The 20,929-nt window shown below is 45.3% G+C and overlaps 1 protein-coding gene across 1 annotated transcript in view; it reads left to right on the forward strand.

Moving 5' to 3' along the window:
* The window catches only part of LOC124002211 (pericentriolar material 1 protein-like), a 37,639-nt gene that overhangs the window by 2,416 nt on the left and 14,294 nt on the right, over positions 1–20,929 (forward strand). The window contains 22 exon segments of the mRNA XM_046309562.1: positions 2,219–2,337; positions 3,191–3,332; positions 3,335–3,441; positions 3,774–4,097; positions 4,781–4,951; positions 5,654–5,773; positions 6,246–6,426; positions 6,557–6,666; positions 7,041–7,320; positions 7,610–7,799; positions 11,146–11,352; positions 11,690–11,853; positions 11,958–12,184; positions 13,174–13,304; positions 13,433–13,562; positions 13,748–13,927; positions 14,178–14,356; positions 14,542–14,733; positions 15,833–16,103; positions 18,262–18,407; positions 18,979–19,211; positions 20,290–20,467. Coding sequence (XP_046165518.1) covers positions 2,233–2,337; positions 3,191–3,332; positions 3,335–3,441; positions 3,774–4,097; positions 4,781–4,951; positions 5,654–5,773; positions 6,246–6,426; positions 6,557–6,666; positions 7,041–7,320; positions 7,610–7,799; positions 11,146–11,352; positions 11,690–11,853; positions 11,958–12,184; positions 13,174–13,304; positions 13,433–13,562; positions 13,748–13,927; positions 14,178–14,356; positions 14,542–14,733; positions 15,833–16,103; positions 18,262–18,407; positions 18,979–19,211; positions 20,290–20,467 — 3,968 coding nt within the window. The 5' untranslated portion in view covers positions 2,219–2,232.

Below are 20,929 nucleotides of genomic sequence, written 5' to 3' on the forward strand. Positions count from 1 at the left end.
ACCGCATAACATTGTAACAGAACCGCTTTTTCCATCTTTCAGCCTACAGTAGCAACCAATGTGTGGTGTTCAATGTAGGTTTACATTCCATGAGACTTTTGAAAAAAAAAAAAACATGCAGGGCTTGACTATAACCTGTTCATCAACTTGTCCTTCAGACAAGGTGACTGGAAATGCTGTTTGATCTAAGAAACCACTTTACAAAATAAAATACATTATTGTCATACCATTATTACAGAGCATCAGACTGCATCAGACTGCCTATTGGCTACTTAGCTTATTCAAGCCTGTCTCAAAATACAACACTACCCTTTTTTAAGACAAAGCTCTTTAACTGACTTGCTTTTCAAAGATGTCTAGAAATGTACAGGTTTTGTGCTCTTGGCGGATACAATCACTCACCCATTGCTGACTAGAAATGAGCTATTACTGACTACTAATTATCTATAACTGGACTAATAACTCACTAACTAGCAAAGGATATGAACACAATGTGCACACGTGGCTGCATGCAGCTCTTGCTTTGATCTCAAAACAAGCACATCTACTCACAACCGCTGTAAACAGTTCAAAGTAAATGGCACAGATTCGTATATGGCAATGGTTTATTTGCATGTAGGTCTACTGTAGCTCACACTGTTTATGCCGCACAAGTCTGTATAGAGTTATTTAACTAGTCAAGTCGTTTTAAGAAAGAAATATTTAGAAAAGGGCTAGGAAGAGTGGGTTGCCTTGTTCAGTGGCAGAACGACAGATTTTTCCCTTCTCAACTCGGGGATTCGATCTAGTTACTGGCCTAACGCTCTAACCACTAAGCTACCTGCCGCCCCAGGTACGGGCAGAGTAGTGTGTCAATGCAATAGAATCCTAATCCGACGCGTTCTGCCTACAACAATCTCTTGCATAGTTTTTTGCTTTGTTATGTTGCATTGAACATGGATAATATTCCGTTGATTCAATCACAATTTCCAAAGTAAAGGGAAACGTTGTTAGTGTTAACGGGGAAAACTCTAGAACAATTAGGTTTGTGCAGTAAACTATAGGCCCAAAACATTGTCACTGCATATTAGCTTTGCTTGAATTGCACTGTCAACGCATTGTTGTTCGGGCCATTTGAAAAAATATAAATATTTTAATTTGAGGTAGGCTATATGGTCACACCGGTAATGGAGCCGTTGACATATTACTGATGTAATTAGAATTGTACTGGGCTGATGGTGCCTGCATCTGATGGTCAGTCTCAGCAGAGGGGAGAGGGCAGCAGACTGAGCGTCCGCCTCTCAACATCCCTCCACTCTCCCTTTCCTCCACTGTCCATAAAATGGACACTGTCTTCCGGCTGATGGTGAAACTCGAGTCACACAACATTATTTCTGCCTCGTGCACAAATTCATGTTACTCCTATGGACAGAGTGAAATATTCCTCTGTATTAAAAAAGACCCAAGCTGCTAATAATGACGCATGCCTATAGATCCACTTTCCTACTCATTCATTACTGCTGCACTGCTTGTTGTAGCGCTGAGTGAAAATGGGAACCTGCATTTCATGGCCTATAAAAGTGTTGACAGTGCTGAGTAAGAACTTTAAAATGAACTCATTCACATAAACAGCAGCTCTTTGCTGTATTCGTTGACAGTTTCTCTAGTTGGGGTTTTAAGTTTTAATCTCACAGTATCTTCTTTGCTGTAGCTTTTTCTTTTATGCACAGAATGGCAACAGTTTGCCTACCCGGCATGTAGGTGAATTGGGTGCACCTACCACCGGCAGCCCGAGACCTATAAATAAATAGGAACACAGTGCTTTATCATTGGGTTTTTTACAGAAATGTTTTAGCGATTGACTAGGAATGCATTGGAGGTCGATCGACCAGTTGGTGACAACTGTATTCCCATCAATTAATAAAAAGCATTATTTTGCACTGGGAGGTTTTTTATGGTCAATTTGGCTGACCACAATTTTATCGGCTTTTCATTTTATGTCATGTCCAAAAGCCGTCAATGAATAAATTGATGGCTCTGCCACTTTGAACAAGACCACGGCTAAGGGAAGCGCTTAGGCCATAGATATAGACGCAAATGGAAACCTTGGTGTGTGCGTGAATGAGTTGTGCACAGTATGCCAGCATGAAAGAGACCTACTGTGTGTGTGTACATGCTTTTGTCTCCAGTTCAAAGCCGTTCTTGAGTGTTGACTGACTGCATGTCAACAACCCAACAGGTGCGGAGGAGGACATGGCGACAGGGGGCACTCCCTTTGATGACTGTGCAGACGAGCAGGAGCTGCACAACTGGACCGTTACCAACGGCAGCAGCCTAGAGGACAGGCTCAACAACATGGTACAGAGGAGACGAGAGAGACAATGGCTGTGTCCCAAACGGAACCTTATTCCCTATGTAGTGCAATGCACAACCTTTGACCAGAGCCCTATGGGTCCTGGTCGAAAGTAGGGCACTACTGGAATGGGGTGACATTTGGGGGACCATTGAGGGACCAATGGGGGACCATTGAGAATGGACACTAAAAGGTTGAATCCTAACTGGAGATTTGCAAAAGTAATTCAAATCTGATTGCATGAGTTGTTTGTGCATATAGTCCCACGGTGGAGATGTTATAAAACCTAGAGATCAGGGAAATGGTTCCAATAATTTTCCCACCATTTCATCTACACAATACACAGACAGCCCTTATATGAAGTGTTTCTAAAATCCCTTATGGAGAAAAATGAATGGTGGAAAAACTATTGGAACCATTTCCCTGTTTGACCGCTAGGTTTTATGGGTATTATGACTCTTGCTGTGGTACTCTATAGCTTTAGTAAGGATTCAGCCCCCTCACTGTCTAGCTCTAGAATCTGTTCGTCTACCTACAATCCTGACCAAAACATGGATTTGAAATGGTGTATTACAAGTTTATTGTAATGTGTCCCTTTTGAGGAACCACAATGTGCTTATCATCAAGCAAGTACAGCATTATACAGTACATGGTATTACATAAAACACGTGGATATGACCTTCTGTCCTTTTTTTAAAGAGTGAAGGTTCCCCAAGGTAAATGTCAAGGATCAGCTTCCCTACCCCAAAACCCAACCTGAACCATTTGTGGTGGGGAAATGCAAAACTGACCCAAGATCAGTGTTTAGGGATAACTTCACCCTACACTCCTTTTTCAAAGCTTCCTGTCCCCTCTCAGGACTGGGGCATCCAGCAGAAGAAGGCCAACCGCTCGACGGAGAAGAACAGGAAGAAATTCTCGGCCGGCGGCATGGCGGAGAGCCGGCTGACCAATGACATCTCCCCGGAGTCCACACCTAGCACGGGGCGGAGAAGGACAAACACCCCCACTCCTTCCCCCACGTCAAGTACACCACCCAGATGTCGGTGCCCGACCAGGCCGAGCTGGACCGTCTCCGGCAGAGGATCAACTTCACTGATCTAGACGAGGTGAGAGGATTCTCCCTAGAGCTTTCTTAACTAAGCATTTCTTCTTTGAGTATTCGTCTGTGATTTTTGGTGTCTGGAGGGGGGTCATAGTTAATCCAGAAATGTGTAAAGTTCACCGAAGATGTTGTGGAAGATGTTTCATGTAAAAACGCACACATTTCTTAGTGTGTTGTCTTTACGAATGTGAAAGTTTTAAACTATTCAATGTTCCAAAGGACCTTCTTTCCAGCTTTTTATATCGCAGAGGTTCTGCTGCATTGTTCTGTTTCAGAGTACTGTAATTTAGACTGGAAGCCAGGTTATTACACATCCCTCGCTCTCTCTTTTCTCAGAGGAGCGTGGGCAGTGACTCCCAGGGTCGTGTCACAGCAGCCAACAATCAGCGAGAGCTGGCGGCGGAAAACAAAAAGCCCTTCAAATTCCTGCCGCTGCACGTCAACACCAACAAGAGCCGTGAGGCGGCCTCGGCCCCCACAACCCCCTCCGTCGCCGCTACAGCCAAGAAACAGAGCCCTGGCCTGGGTCTTGGTCTCAGGGAAGCGTTCACCCCCTCCCTGCCCAGCAATGACACCCCCAGGCTAGGTAGAAGGGCCGAGAGAGGGCTCCTTCACTCTAGGGAGGATGGGAGAGGAGAGCTCAGCATCGACAGTAGCCAGGTAGGTAACGTCTAGGCACTTTACTGGTTTACTGGATTAGGGCTTTTCAGCACTTGCATTTTATACTCTCTGTATGTAGTCTGTTTTGTTTGATCAGCCACTTCTTGCACAATGCAAATGATTGAAGTTTGTAGTTTCAATACTTAATTAAAATGGAACAAACACAGGACATGCTTACAATAAAGTTAGTTTAGTTGTGGGTACATAGAGGAAAAACTTACTCAGTAACCCATTTTGGACAAATCTATAAATAGCATACCTTGGAACAGCATTTTCACCACTCAAGTCTGTGCTTGCGCTGAACTGATTGTACTGTCTGCAAACCGTCACATGGCATGCTGTGCTCTCGATCTTGTAAGAAAATAAATGGTAGAACAAGGATGGGAGACTAGGCAGGCAAGATGATGATGAAACCAGTGCTTATTTAGGGCAATTTAAAAATATGCCACCACCGCAGGTTCCCAAGTGAGTTCTGCCCTCGTTTGGCTCGGTCTGCAGTGAGCGGACTGGTATCCGCGCTCTCACACACCATTTCTCTGTCTCGCTCTCTCTACCATTTACACTCACAGACATGCATGCACACATGCTTTCTCTCTGCTGTGCCACTATCTCATACACACTCTCACACACTCTCACACACCCTGTCTCTCACACACCCTTACACTCTCTGGTGTCCCTATCAGGTGGTGAGCAAGTTGGTTCAGATCCGGGAGTATATCGGCAAAGCCAGCTCCATGAGGGATGACCTGGTGGAGAAGAACGACATCCCGGCCAACGTGGAGCGCCTCACCCACCTCATCGCCCACCTCAAGGAGCAGGAGAAGTCCTACCTCCGCTTCCTGCAGAAGATGCTGGTCAGTACAGTACGCTGGCTTATCGAGGCTTTGGCTTTGTCTCTGTCTCTCTATCTGTTTTTCTCCTTTCTCTCTCTTTGGCTTGATCTGTATGTCTTTATTTTTCTCTTTCCATCCTTCTGTCATTTGAGGATGAAAGTGGCTGCTTTTGAGAGGCTTTTAGTTTGAATTCACTCTATGGTATTTATAGTAAAAACAAGCTATGGCAGCCTTGGGCTTTTCCCTGTTAAAGAAGCCTGCAGTCCATTGCTGTTGATAGTTCAAGGTGTTGTGCTTGGGAACTTTTCACTGCACCCTGGTCATGTATTTTTAATGCCAAGGCGTCTGAAACGCCGGCAAGACAGTCTTGTATCTTGTTCCATTTGGCAGACAAATCTAGGACATGACACACATTGCTTCTGAACTGCTGGATGGCATGTGTCATTTGATTTTGCTGTCAGCGCATCTTGCTATCAATATTACATAGGTTACCCCCCTCCGGCATTTATGTGCGAGTAGTTATGACTATTTCCATTGTTGTATACCAACTTTTTCACCAACCACTGTTCAAGTATTACATTGAAAGGGAAGGAAATGGTTGAAGACCCGTGTTCCCATAGCCACTACACCCTCCGTGTCAATGGTACCATAGTTCAGGCCGAAGAGGGTGACCGTGCTTGCAGTCTGTGCCTAATATTTTACTGACCGCTGCCTCTTCTGTAGGCGAGGGAGAATGAGGAGGACGAGGCGGGAACACTGGACTCTGCCTTGGGTTCAGGCTCGTTGCCAGAGAGCACCACCCTGAACATGGAGGTGCGCTCCTCGGACGCCTCCAATGCCACCGTAAGTAGCCCTTCCTCTAGTTCTGACAACCAACCTCCCCTCCCTGCTAGTTTTTTGTTTTATAGAGGAGTTTGGATTGGTCACAAACGAGATAATCTGATATGTGCATAGGGATACGCATTACAATCTCTACCAGATAGTAAGACACTTCTTCTAGAATTCGTCACCCAAGTAGACCAAGGCTAATTGTATTGCTGCCATCCCTCCCTCTCATCCCACTCCATCCCTCCTTCTCTCCATCCCTTCCTCTCATCCCACTCCATCCCTCCTTCTCTCCTTCTCTCCATCCCACTCCATCCCTCCTTCTCTCCTTCTCTCCATCCCTCCCTCTCATCCCACTCCATCCCTCCTTCTCCCCTTCTCTCCATCCCTTCCTTTGCAGGTGTAACACCTGGAAGTCTGCACTGTCAGCATCTGAGGCACAACCAGTTCTGCTTGTGCTGGCGATTTCTTATGTGCTTGTCTCCAACAGGGCCGCATTGCAGGCCGCAGTGACCAGAAGGAGGAGCTGGAGAACTTGAAGAAGCAGCATGAGCTCCTGAAGAAGATGCTGGAGCAGCAGGAGCAGCTCAGGGCTCTACAGGGCCGCCAGGCAGCACTACTGACCATGCAGCACAGCTCCCAGCAAGCCACACAAACCATGGCTGACACCGGTGAGACACGGGCCACATAGAAAGAGAGCGCGTATGCAGAGGAGTCAACGCACACTGGACACGCAAGCACACATGCAGAGCTGGTAGCTACACACACACGTAACCTTATTTCATTTGGTGTGTGTTTCAGTGCCGACAGAGACCACAGGCAGTGTGTCAGGGCTGAGCATCACCTCGGAGCTGAACGATGAGCTGAACGACCTCATTCAACGCTTCCACAACCAGCTGCACGACTCCCAGGTACCAGCATCATAGAATACTGGGTCGTATTAATTAGGGCACACCATAGTCAAAAGTATTAGCGCTTTCTTCTGCCTGATGCCTAATGAATACAATCCTGGCAAACGTCAAAAGTTATAATAACATGGTATTGTTTACCCCTCTATTACAGACGTGGTGTATAACCCTGTAACTATAATGCTTACATTTAAATGAAGGGATAACTGGGCAAAATGAAGTCTTCATGTTGAGTAATTAGAACTTGTTTCCATGTTATTACCACTTTATCCTGTGTGGTAATGTAAAGTACTACCCATCAAAGTAATAAATGATGAGTTGAATGTTTGGTCAACTACTAACACCTACTAACATCCTGTGTGCCTTTCCTTCCTCAGACCAAGGCAGCAGTCCCAGACAACCGCAGACAAGCCGCGAGCCTCTCCCTCTCCCGGGAAGTCTGCCGCTCTCGCTCCTCCCAGCCTTCCCCTCCTTCCCGTTCTGCCTCGTCCTTCCTCCATCCCAGCCCTCTCACTTCCCTGACCTCCATCACTCCGACGTCGGCGGCGAGCGCCAAGCTGACCAAGTTGCAGGAGCTGCAGGACAAGAAGCAGACCATGGACAAGATCCTGCAGGAGCTGCACTCACTCCGTGACCAGACCCTCAACAACAACTCCTGTAAGTTATGGTTTATCTCGGTAATTGACTAGGAGTAGGATAACACTGTCGGGGGCGGGGGGGGGCGGGCATGGATATTTTTGTTTTTGCGAGATTCTTGCTTGTTTAAAGCCTACAAATGCCATTTCCTGCAAAACATTGCCTTTAATGATGACAAACTTGTATTTATTTATTTGTATTTTTTTTGCGCAGCTCCCATCTTACGTTCTTTGCGGTGGAAGGCTGGTGCATATGATAGAAGCTTGTAAGTTTGCTGCCGTGCATGTGTGAGTAATGTGTGTTCTGTCAGGTCACGGTGGCGGTGTGTCCCTGTCCTCTCAGCATAGACTGGCTCTGGGTGCGGGCCCCTCGGACCGCCCCTCTGCCCTGTACCGGGAGCCCAACGGGGCCACAGCCATGAGACGGGATCCCTCCACCTACCATCCCTCCACACACACCCAGCAACCCCAGCATGAGGACGCTCCAGCAGACAAACTCCGGTACTAAACTTCAACAATTATTACAATTGGTGCACATCACACCACAGTTGTATTCATAAGGAGCCAAATGGTAGAAAACTGACTGAAATGCAGAGGGACTTCCTGTACTTGCCCAAATCACATTTTATTGGTTGCATACACATATTTAGCAGATGTTATTGCGGGTGTAGCGAAATGTAGCGACATGCTTGTGTTCCTAGCTCAAACATTGCAGTAATATCTAAAAATTCCAAACACTACGCACATCTCTAAAATAATGGAATTAAGAAATATTAGGGCGAGCAATGTCGTGAGTCTGGCATATGAATATGTATGTATACAGTGCATTCGGAAAGTGTTAAGACCCTTTGACTTTTCCCACATTTTGCCTTACTAAAAGGGGTTAACTAGTTTTTCCCCTCATCAATCTACACACCCCATCATTACAAAGGATAAACGTTTTTTAAAAACATTTTTGCAAATGTATTAAAAATAAAGAGAAATGTCATATCATATTCAGACCCTTTACTCAGTACTTTGTTGAAGCACCTTTGGCAGCAATTACAGCCTCAAGTCTGCTTGGGTATGATGCTACAAGCTTGGCACACCTGTTCTTCTCGGCAGATCTTTTCAAGCTCTGTTAGATTGGATTGGGAGCGTCTCTGCACAGCTATTTTCAGGTCTTGCCAGAGATGTTGGAGCGGATTCAAGTCCGGGCATTGGCTGGGCCACTCAAGAACATTCAGAGACTTGTCCTGAAGCCACTCCTGCGTTGTCTTGGCTGTGTGTTTCGGGTCGTTGTCCTGTTGAAAGGTGAACGTTCACCCCAGTCCGAGGTCCTGTGTGCTCTGGAGCAGGTTTTCATCAAGGATCGCTCTGTGCTTTGCTCCGTTAATCTTTCCCTCAACCCTGACTAGTCCCCCAGTCCCTGCCGCTGAAAAACATCCCCACAACATGATGCTGCCACCACCATGCTTCTCCGTAGGGATGGTGCCAGGTTTCATCCAGATGTGACGCTTGGCTTTCAGGCCAAAGAGTTGAATCTTGGTTTCATCAGACTAGAGAAGTTTGTTTCTCATAGTCAGTCCTTGAGGTGCATTTTGTGTGTACTCCAAGCGGCTGTCGTGTTCCTTTTACTGAGTGGCGGCTTCTGTCTGGCCACTCAACCATAAAGGCCTGATTGGTGGATTGCTGCCAAGATGGTTGTCCTTCTGAAATGTTCTCCCATCTCCTCAGAGGAACTCTGGAGCTTTTTCAGAATAACCATTGGGTTCTTGGTCACCTCCCTGACCAAGGCCCTTCTGCCCCGATTGCTCAGTTTAGCCGAGCGGCCAGCTTTAGGAAGAGTCTTGATGGTTTACAACTTTTTCCATTTAGGAATGATGGCCACTGTGTTCATGGGGACCTTCAATGCTGCAGACATTTTTTGGTACCCTTTCCCCAGATCTGTGCCTCGACGTAATCCTGTCTCGGAGCTCTACAGACAATTCCTTCGACCTCATGGCTTGTTTTTGCTCTGACATGCACTGTCGACTGTGGGACCTTACATAGACCGGTGTGTGCCTTTCCAAATCATGTCCAATCAAATGAATTTACAACTGGTGGACTCCCAAGTTGTTAAAACATCTCAAGGATGATCAATGTAAACAGGATGCACCTGAACTAAATTTTGAGTCATAGCAAAATGTCTGAATACTTATGTAAATAAGGGATTTCTGTTTTCTCTGTCATTATGGGTTATTGTGTGTTTGAGTACATTTTTGTATTTAGTACATTTTACACTAAGGCTGTAATTGATCAAAATGTGGAACAAGTCAAGTGGTCTGAATACTTTCCGACTGCACTGGATGGGATGTATAGACATGGATAGTAAACTCAGCCAAATAAAAGTCCTCACTGTCAACTGTGTTTATTTTCAGCCAACTTAACATGTGTAAATATTTGTATGGACATAACAAGATTCAACAACTGAGACATAAACTGAACATGTTCCACAGACATGTGACTAACAGAAATGGAATAATGTGTCCCTGGACAAAGGGGGAGGGTCAAAATAAAAAATAACAGTCAGTATTTGGTGTGGCCACGAGCTGCATTAAGTACTGCAGTGCATCTCCTCATGGACTGCACCAGATGCGCCAGTTGTTGCTGTGAGATGTTACCCCACTCTTCCACCAAGGCACCTGCAAGTTCCCGGACATTTCTGGGGGGGAATGGCCCTAGCCCTCACCCTCCAATCCAACAGGATCCGGGCATTTCGCTGGCCATGGCAGAACATGGAGGGATTGATGGAGGGATTGTGCGTTCCTAGTGTAACTCGGGCAGGTGTTGGTACACATGGTCTGTCACTGCGAGAACGATCAGCTGTCCATCCTGTCTCTCTGTAGTGCTGTCTTAAGCGTCTCACAGTACGGACATTGCAATTTATTGCCTTGGCCACATCGGCAGTCCTCATGCCTCCTTGCAACATGCCTAAGGCACGTAAACGCAGATGAGCAGGGACCCTGGGCATCTTTCTTTTGGTGTTTTTCAGAGTCAGTAGAAAGGCCTCTTTTTAGTGTCCTACGTTTTCATAACTGACCTTAATTGCCTACCGTCTGTAAGCTGTTAGTGTCTTAACGACCGTTCCACAGGTGCATGTCCATTAATTGTTTATGGTTCATTGAACAAGCATTGGAAACAGTGTTTAAACCCTTTACAATGTTTGGATTTTTACGAATTATCTTTGAAAGACAGGGTCCTGAAAAAGGGACGTTTAGTTTTTTTTGCTGAGTTTGTGGATATAATATTTAGTGTGTCTATAGAATAGTATATATTCAGCAATAGTTTAATAGGATGGCATGGACTCAAATACAATATATGGAATGATTAAAACGGTATGTAAACATTATTCCAGTGACCAGTGTTCAATTTTCTATTGGGACTACCTGGACTTAATGAATACAACCCACTGCCGATGAAGTAAAGGAGATAAGTAGAGGGAACCAACTCAGTCTATTAGCATGCACCCTTTGTATCTCTCTGGTACCGACAGCTGAAGATCCATGCTGTACTGTTCCTTCAGACAAGCTCTACCATCCATCACCCTTATCCCTCTTATTCATTCATTCATTCATTCATTCGTCTGGTGAATGAACAATAGATCCAATTAGTCAAGTGTCTCCTTCATTGAATCAGTTGTCCATGTATCAACCTTAGTCTCTTTCCCCCATTCCATGTCTCCCCATTCATTCCTCCACACTCTGAAATGTGACTCAAAAGGAATAGACTGCTTGAGGTCTCACTTACGGTGCTTTTAAGTCCTTGAGGTGGAGACATTTTAAAACGGAATCAGGCCTAAGTCTCCCCCCCCCCCCACCCACCACAGCAAGCTGAAGGAGGTGCACAAGCGTCTGAACGAGCTGCGTGAGCTGGTGCAGTACTACGAGCAGACATCAGACATGATGGTGGACACAGTCAACGAGAACGTGAAGGAGGAAGAGGAGGAGGAGGAGACTGAGGAGGACGGCTCCATGCTGGAGACCATGTTCGACTCTGAGCAGGAGAACCGCCGGCCCCCCATCACCAACATCAGGTACTTGAAGGACACGGACGGAGTAGGGTGCAGTCGTTATTATTTCTCATTAGATCTGTTTATTAGTGGACCATGTCCAATTCTGATTCTAAGCATCACAGACCTGGGATTCGAACCGGCAACCACGGACAGTAACGGGTATGTTTCGAGCCAAGCATATCTGTTACTTTCATGTACCCCAAATTACCAGGTTAATTTAAAATATAGTTTGTTCTCAATAACTTTCCTGGATAAGAAATGTTAAAGGTTTAGATAATATAATTCCCAAGGGCAAATCACGCCGGGGAGTGAAATTGAGACCTGACCCTTTTTCTCCATCTTTCTTTCCCCTGGTCAGAAACCCACAGCATTCTGGGAACTGGACAGAAATGAACAGTCTGACCAACGGCCGAGGAGGCGGCAGCACCAACAACCACGTTGACGGGAGGCTCAACGAGTGTGAGATCAACAACCGCTCTGCAGCAGCCAACCTCCGCAGCCTCAACATCCCATCAGCCATAGGTAGCGTGACACACATACACACATTACATGTGTGCAACCTGTATACACACACACACACACAATCCACTCATCTCACTAACCCTCATTGTTTCTGTCTCCACCAGAGTGCCAGTACAACCGCCCCTACAACCAGGTCAAGGATGATGATGACGATGCCCTGGAGGATGAAGAGGAGGTGCGGGGGGCCGGGGCCCGAGACAGCATTGGCTCGGGGTCGAGCAGAAGGAGCAGCCTGGAGAACGAGGACGCGGATTTCGCCCACAAAGTCCACCGGCTGCAGACCGCCAAGCAGAAACTACGGCAGCTCCAGGAGCTGGTGGCCATGGTGCAGGTGAGAGGACTGACTAGAAACAGAGAAACATAGCATATGAGAGAGAGAGATAGAATCTGAAATAAATTGTAGGCCCCATAGTGCAAGTCAATAATGGGACCAATCTCATCCAAAAAGTTGACTCAAGTTTGCCAAAAAGCACCTGGATGATCATCAAGACTCTTGGAAGAATGTTCTATGGGCAGATGATTCAGAAGTATAACTTTTTGGATGATATGGGTCCCATTTTATTCCTGGCGCCAACCAAACATTGCATTCCAAAGTAAGAACCATATACCATCGGTCAAGCATGGTGGTGGTAGTGTGATGGTTTAGGAATACTTTGCAGCCTCAAGAACTGGATGACTTGCCTTAATGGAAGGAACCATGAATTCTGTTCTTTATCAGAAAATTCTACAGGGAACTGTCAGGCCATCTGTCTGGAAGCTGAAGTGCAGGACTTGAAAAGAGCAGTTCCTGCTTGAAAACCCACAAATGTTGCTAAGTTAAAGCAGTTCTGCATGGAAGAGTGTGCCAGAATACGTCCACAGTGATGTGAGACTGCTCGACTGCAGGAAGCGTTTGGTTGCAGTCTTTGCAGCTGAAGGTGGCACAACCTGTTATTGAGTGCAAGGGGACAGTAACTGTTTCACACAGGCATTGGGTGTTTGATAACTTTGTTTATGAAATAAATTAAATTAGTATGTCATTGTTATTTGTTCTCTATCTCATTTTAGGTTTTGGTTGAAGATCTGATAACATTCAGTATAAAAAAAAATATGCAAAAGCAGAAAATGGAGTAAAAACATATCCACACACTCATATAAGCCAATAATACAAAATAAAACACATGCTAGAAAATTTAAAATGACCATGGTGCAGCTGAGTGGTCTAGACAGTTCAGAGTGGAAGAGGACCCTTTTGCAGTCCAAGAAAATAGAGCTGGAATTTGAGTCATTTATGGGCGATAGCTTTATGGAATAGTAACCGTGTGACTTCCTGCCTCCCAGAGTGACGATACAGATGCCACCACAGCCGACGAGGGTCTCCACCAGCAGCCCAACAACACCAGAGGTGCTGCTGCTGGCTCCTCCTCCACAGGCAAGAGCCCCAGAGACCTCACCCTCACAGACAAGGCCAGGTAGGAGACTAACCATAATAAGTGTATGAAAGTACCCGTGTCTATATCTAAGTGAGTGCTTTTAAGCATGTGAATTACACAGCTGGTGATTCTGTTTGTGAATCTAAAATATTTTTTATGTGTCTCAGGGAGAAGCTGTATGAGGAGAAGCTTTGTCAGCAGCAGCAGGAGTTGCAGCAGCTTCACGAGGAACGCCAGCGGCTGATGGAGATCCAGGACAAGATCCAGGACCTGCAGTGGGCCTGCCCCGATCTGCAGGTAACACGTGCACGCACAGACACTGAGAACTGAGCACACACCACCATTTCCTGATTGATTGTGTTGAAAGGCTTTGGAGTCAGAACTTCTTTCTGACCCCTCTTAACCGTAGTGTTCTATATTGGTAATGGGGTATTATTTGAGGCAACCTCTCACACACACTCTCCCTCCCATCTTCTCTCCAGTCGTCAGTGTCCAGCAGCACAGTGAGCCAACAGGCTCTGATGAGGAAGCCCCCAGCTGCAACTTCCACCCCGGCCCCTGCTCCGGCTGCAGCCCCCAAAGCCAACGCTTCCCCTGTTGCCACCGCTGTGCTCAAACCCACAGCCCAGGCCGCTACTAATGCCTCTGTCACCGACAACGAGGTGGGTTCATTATTTTGATTTGACAGGATAGTATGCTCATCCCACAGACTTAAAGTGCTTGCTTGCCAAAATCAAATGGAACACTTGTATCACCCGCTCAGTGCAATGCTTTTCTTGAGGGTTAACTGGTAATGGTTAGCGTAACCGAGTTAGCCATGGCTGGATGTCAGGAAGCTGTATAGTAGTGTGGGTTATTTTGCTGATGTAACCATGAAAATGACACGGCTCATTTACCTTCGTGGTTCTCCAGCAGCTGTGGTGTGAGATGCGGCGCCACCAGATCCTGCGGGAGGAGCTGCGCCAGCGGAGGAAGCACCTGGAATCCCTGATGGCCGAGCACCAGAGGAGGAGCGGCCTCAGCGACTCCCCCTACAAGATGGAGGACCCAGAGGGACACGCCGCCTCACAGCCACTTAGCAGGGACGAGAGGTGGGCGAAGCGTTACCCCTAAATAATCTGGGGGAGTTCCATGATGTGAAATATTCTGAATGTTGCAGATACAAGTAGAATGACGCTTTTAGCCATTGTGTGCTTTCATATCTGCATGACGTGCCTTGAGAGATCGGTTTAGTCTCTGAGTGGGGCCTGAATTGACTTGTTTCCCTCCTCCTCAGGACCATGGCCACGTGGGGCGGCTCCACCCCCTGTCAGCTAGACGAGGACGGCTACCCCTCTGAGATGGGTGCTGAGGAGGAGGAGGAGGAGGAAGAAGAAGAGGACGGAGCAGAGTCCAGCTCCAGTGATGACCTGCATCTCTACTCCACTAGGAAGCAGAGATCCTACAGCAATAGGAAGACACTGGGCAGGTCTGTGAAATTCATACAAGGATACCCAAGGATAAAGATACAGGGCACAATAGTCTTAACCTCTAAAAGTCTAAGCCCGTTGGAGGGGACTAGGCTACATATGGAATTGTTTTAAGATGGTCATACCATGGCTCATTTAGCGATTTCATTTAGAATTTTAGGACGACTTTGGGTAATAAAAAAAGATATACAGTTAGGAGATTTTTAAGAAGGATCAGGAAATGTTTTTGTTATTTTTGGACACATATTTAACCCCTTATTTTTGTTGCTACTAAACTACCTCCATACTTCTATTTGTTTGCATGGGTTACCTTCAGACGAGTCCCGTGACACTTGTATAGCAAAATGGAGGAAACCATCGTAAGAGTCGCATCTTTCCATAGGCAGGGTAGTTTTGTAGACCTAACTGTTCCGACGCGACAGACCTTTTCAACATTACAATCTTTAATGTCTTGTGTTTCACGAAGTCGTGGCTGAACGACTACATTAAGAACATACAGCTGGTGGGTTATACACTATCGGCAGGATAGAACAGCAGCCTCTGGTAAGACACGGGGCGGGGGCCTATGCATATATGTAAACAACAGCCCCCGCATACTGACTCTGTTCTGGTACCCCCTGTATATTGCCCCGCTATTCTTATTTACTGCTTTTGTTTTTTTCTTAACTGCATTGTTGGTTAAGGGCTTTTGTAACTAAGTAATTTCACTGTACCTGTTGTATTCGGCGCATGTGACAAATAATATTTTATTTGATTAATCAGTTATGAGGGGTTAGGGTTAATCCTAACCCAACTCCAGTCCTATAGAGATACTGGGTGTGCAGGCTTTTGTTCCACACCATAGGTTTCTATTGATATAAGGTTACATACGGTATTGTTCTTCCATTTACTTGGTTGGTATTTTCTTATTGTTGAGAAGGAACCTGCAAGTAAGCACTTTGTTGGATGATGTTGACCATACGTAGCCTGTTTTTATGAGACTAATAAATCTTTAAATCATGAAAGTTCTGAGGGAAAATTGGGTCATTCACAGCAGCACCCACAACTCGTTGGACACCCAATAATACAAATATATCACTCTCCCCCTTCTTTCTCCAGCAACGTTCTGAAGCCGCCCCAACAATTTGCATCTGTAGCTAGTGGACGACCCTCTCGAGCCAAACGACAACAACAGTCCCAAGCCCATGGCGGCATCGCGGGTGCGAGGCGCCAGGAGAACCTGCGTTGGGCGGCTGAGCTGTCCTTCAAGGAGGGTTCTGGCACTAGGTCTGCGTTAGCATCACACCACTGGCAGGAGCAGGTGGGCACACTACAGAGGCAGCTGGACTTCAGCACCAGCATGTGTCAGACCCTACTGCAGGACCAGCAGGTTGGTATAGCAGTTCAGTCACCTCACACCAATACATAGGCTTATCTAAAACATTTGACATGGTTGAGGCGTGCCTGATTTAGCTTGTCAGGTATGAGGCAAGCTGGCATGAGGAGTTTGATTTCTATGTACCTGACAAGCGAAGCTATATCAAGGGTACCTCGCATGTCAACCTTTTGGAATGTATTGATTTTAGCTTGTCTGGCATGAGGGATGATGGAATACGTATCGAACCATGTCTAAATTCACCGAACCAAAGGAGGTATTTGAGGTTAATTTAGCTTGCCTGACATGAGGAGTTTGTTTCCATTGTACATGACCAGCTAAGCCAAATAAAGTACACAAGTATTTCAAATATTCTGAATATTGTGTATTCACGCCTGGTCTGTGTCGTGACTTTACTTTCATTAATCTGATGACTGTTATTTATCTAATGAAATAACTGTTTAATTGTTACCCAATTTAAATTCTCATTAACAATTAACTCATTAGGAATTGGGGCACCAAGAGAGCGGTTCTTGAAAGAGTTACCATCTCCCGAGTTAAACTTTAAGGGTCTTTACCAATCACATTCATAAACGGTCAACGTATTAATGATAACCTTCTATCATATCATTCTGAACAGTTGTAAACTCTTGCATCTGCAAAAACCCCAGCCTTACTTATGATTCAGTGCTACACAAATTAGTTTAATTATTTACTAGCTAACTAAATGGTAACACAGGATAAACATACACACTTAATACATTAGCAAAGGGTCCCGAGTGGACTGACAATATGGCGGCTTGTTACAACGGGAAGGGGGACATTATACTTTGGTACATTTTTAGTAACTACTCTCACAATAATCATATACTTTGCACACGAACCGCCACACGTTTGGAGTAAAGTCATCATGAATGTATTTACGTGTAAATGTCTTGGTTCGTCATGAACACATGCTTTGTTTGTAAATTATGTTGGAATGTACCTCTGGCTCTCCGTAAGTAAAACAAAACAAGAAAATGGTGCCGTCTGGTTTGCTTAATATAGGGAATTTAAGTATATTTTAGTAGTATATTTTAGACCAAATACTTTTAGACTTTTTCCTCAAGTAGTATTTACTGGTTGACTTTTACTTTAGTAATTTTCTATAAATTTTTCCTTTTACTCAAGTATGACAATTGGGTACTCTTTCCAACACTGATACATTTCAAGTGACAGTAGTTCCTTGATTTTTTTTTATGACATCACAAAATAACAACCAAATGACATTAGTGGTCTTTTAGGTCACATCTGCCCATTCCCCATGGTGTATGATAGAAATATTGTCCCAGTATTTGCTTTAGAACGTGTTAGCGTTTCGGTGGGAAATGTCTGTGTAGACAAAGGCACATTCCTGTGTGAACATTGGAGAGGGATGTTCTCTCCTTGATTTACTATTCCCCCCCCCCCCCCCCCACCAGCTCCCTTCTCTCCCCTCTGTGTGAGAGGGGGTCCGGCTGAAGTTAGTTATTGCAAAGCTTATCTGATTTTGAGTCAGGACATCTGTTTCACCCAACCTACAGAAAAGGTAGCAGCAACCTAAGGCTTTAGGCACACCGCCAAATAATGTTTGGCACTTCTGCTCGCTTTCCTTTCTGTTCAATGTCTATTACATTTCACTAAGGTCGATAAATTAAGTTAATAAAGAAATGTATTACTCATGCCAGTCTTGTGTTAGAGGTGCCTAAATGGATTTTCGCCGCATTGTCATTGATATATTACGGTGACGGTGACACTTAACCTATAGAGCATGGTGTTGAATTTGAATTTATTCGGCGTGCGTCGTCGTCCTGATGGAAATGCAAACACTGCTATTCCTTTTATAGAAATCAGCCGTTTGCTTGAGATCCTATTTGACTGGGTGTCAGAACCTGTATGGGGAAACCAAATGACAGACAGGTTCATGAATACCATTTTGTTCTCCTCTTTCTCTCTTTCAAACTTTCTTTCTACACACACACACACACACACACACACACACACACACACACACACACACACACACACACACACACACACACACACACACACACACACACACACACACACACACACACACACACACTCTTTCTACATCTCTCACTCTTCTACCTGTTTTCCTTGTCCCTACCTGTTCTCCCCTCCCCCTCTCCAGATGTTGTCCTACATGCTCCAGACCCTGCTGACAGGACCGTACAATGCGCTGCCCAACAACCTGTCCTCCCCCCAGGTCCACCTGGTCATGCACCAGCTCAGCCAGTGTTACACACAGCTGGCCTGGCAGCAGAACAACGCCGAAAGGTAGAACAAACACGCAAAAAAAATCAACTAGAATCTATTGGTTTATTTTCATTTTTGTCATTTAGCAGAGCGACTTAGTAGTGTGTGTGTTTACTTTTTTGTACTGGTCCAACCGTGGGAATCGAACTCACAATTCTAGCGTTGCAAGCGCCATGCTCTACCACCTGAGCCATACAGGACCCATTTGCACAGATAATGTACAACAAACATTGCACCCAATTTTAGCTATATACTGTAGCTAATTCTCATCTGAAATCCCCAGATACTTTACTCGTTTACTGATCTGTTAATGTCACTGGCTCAATGTATGGCATGAGGGAAATGATCCGTGTCTGTTTTCCAGACCTTACAATTCAGTTGAACATGTATTCATTGCAGCTTTTGTTTGTTAGGTTCACACCCATGTCATGTCTACATTAGTTTATAGCTCTAAGTGCATAGCCAATCATGGTTAAATGACTATCTGCAGTATATGTGAACATGACATCAGGTTTAAACATGACTTGTGAATACAAGAATGTGGTTTGGTTTTAACACACGACTTGCCTGTATTTGTCCCGTTTGTCCCTAGACTGAAACTGGTGCTGAGCGACCTGCTTCGTCAACAACAACAGCAGCCGCCCTCCTCGTCCTCAGGTCAGCAGGCCCAGAACCAGGGCTCCACGTCCCGGGACTCCGGCAGTGCCTGTCCCCCCTTCTCCCCCAACAGTCTCTTTCTCCCCTTCATCTCCTCCATGCCCCCCTCTGTCAACCAGGCCCTCAACCTGCCTCCCGGCCTGGCCGGATTCACACCCCTCTCCTCCGGTACGCCTTCCAACACCCCTTTATACATACATCTTCCATCCATTGTTTTTCGGCCCTTCCTCGTTGATGTTATGACATGAGTGAAAGTTCTCAAAGGAATGAAAAATCCAAGAATGTATACCAAACATTAGGAACACCCCCTCAGAACAGCCTCAGTTCGTCAGGGCATGGACTCTTAAGTTGTCAAGTGTTCTACAGAGATGCTGGCGCCCATGTCAACTCCAATGCGTCCCACAGTTGTCAAGTTGATTGTGTGTCCTTTGGGTGGTGGACCATTTTTGATACACACGGGAAACTGTTGAAAACCATTAGCTTTGCACTTCTTGACACCAACCGGTGTGCTTGGCACCTACTACCATTCGCCGTTCAAAGGCACTTAAATTATTGCCCATTCACCCTCTGAATGGCACACATACAAAATCCATGTCTCAAGGCTTAAAAATCCTTTAACCTGTCTCTGAAGCTTTCCCCTCATCAGTCCAGTCTGTCATGGAAAAAGCAGGTGTTCTTAATGTTTTTGTATAGTTAGTGTTCAAATAATGTCTCTTTCAGGGACTGTGTGTGCAAAAATGTATCAATTGCTTTTGTAATAATGTCATGGAAGGCACTTCTTTAAATACTTGTCACCTTGACCCAGTTCAATTCTGAGGTTAGCTTTAGAAATTGAGAAGCTCTGGCACATATGAGTGTTATTGAAGAATAGAGGGCATACTGGAATAGTAGGAGAAATTCCTGATTTGATATGTTTGTAACCAAGTGTTTTCCAGATCACAATATACGCAGTTTGACGTTTATTGTCATCAGTCTTGTCCTGGAGGCAGAACTGAACGATTTCCCCTTAAATAAGCCAGTCAAAATGGTATTTTGTAAAAATTCATAAAATCTAGAAGCTTTTTAGTCTTAGTTTAAGATTAGGGTTAGCAAGTGGGGTTAGGTTTAAAATCAGATTGTATGACTTTGTGGCCAGCTAGTGACCATGCTGCAGATTTGCCTCCAGAACCAGATTCATGGTGGAAAAACATCTAACCTGCACAATATACCTCTGTGTGCTCACTTCATTTATTTTTCTCCTCCACAGGGTTTAATTTCAACCCCATGTTCCCTTCTGCTATGGGGGAGTTCCCTCAGAGTGCTGGTGACCATGTCAGCCCAGACAACCACCAGCAGCAGCTGGATCCCAACACCTCAGTCAAGACAGAGTACTTGAGCTTCCCTCCGCCCCTACAATGCTCCCCACTCAGCACTGTAGACAAAAGGTGTGTGTTAGTGATTGATTGGCAAAAATCAAGTAGTTGCATATCGTGATATTATTTTTGGATGATATTGTATCGATTATTACTGACGTATGACTCCCAAGTATCGATTTGTAAAATTGATGTAGGCAGCGTTAGCTAGCGCTAGTCGGCTGTACCTGTGCCAAAACTCCAGTATTTATTCATCCTATAGCATGTTCTCTGTCTTTTTTAAATAGTGAGCCAACATGCTTTCAGTACTTCTATTTCCCTGACTGATCAAAACAAATTTTCTCTTGCCCCTCTGCAGCAGACACATATAGTGAGCAATATGTTTGGAACATCAAATCGCAATACAATCTGTGTCGAATCACAATACATATAGAATCGCAATACATATCGTATTGGCACCTAAGTATCCCTTGCAATTCCCAGGCCTGTGTGTGTGTGGGCAAAGAATGAAAGGCATACTTCATTGCTACTTAG

The sequence above is a fragment of the Oncorhynchus gorbuscha genome, linkage group LG17 (assembly GCF_021184085.1).
Source record: "Oncorhynchus gorbuscha isolate QuinsamMale2020 ecotype Even-year linkage group LG17, OgorEven_v1.0, whole genome shotgun sequence".
Lineage (NCBI taxonomy): Eukaryota > Metazoa > Chordata > Actinopteri > Salmoniformes > Salmonidae > Oncorhynchus > Oncorhynchus gorbuscha.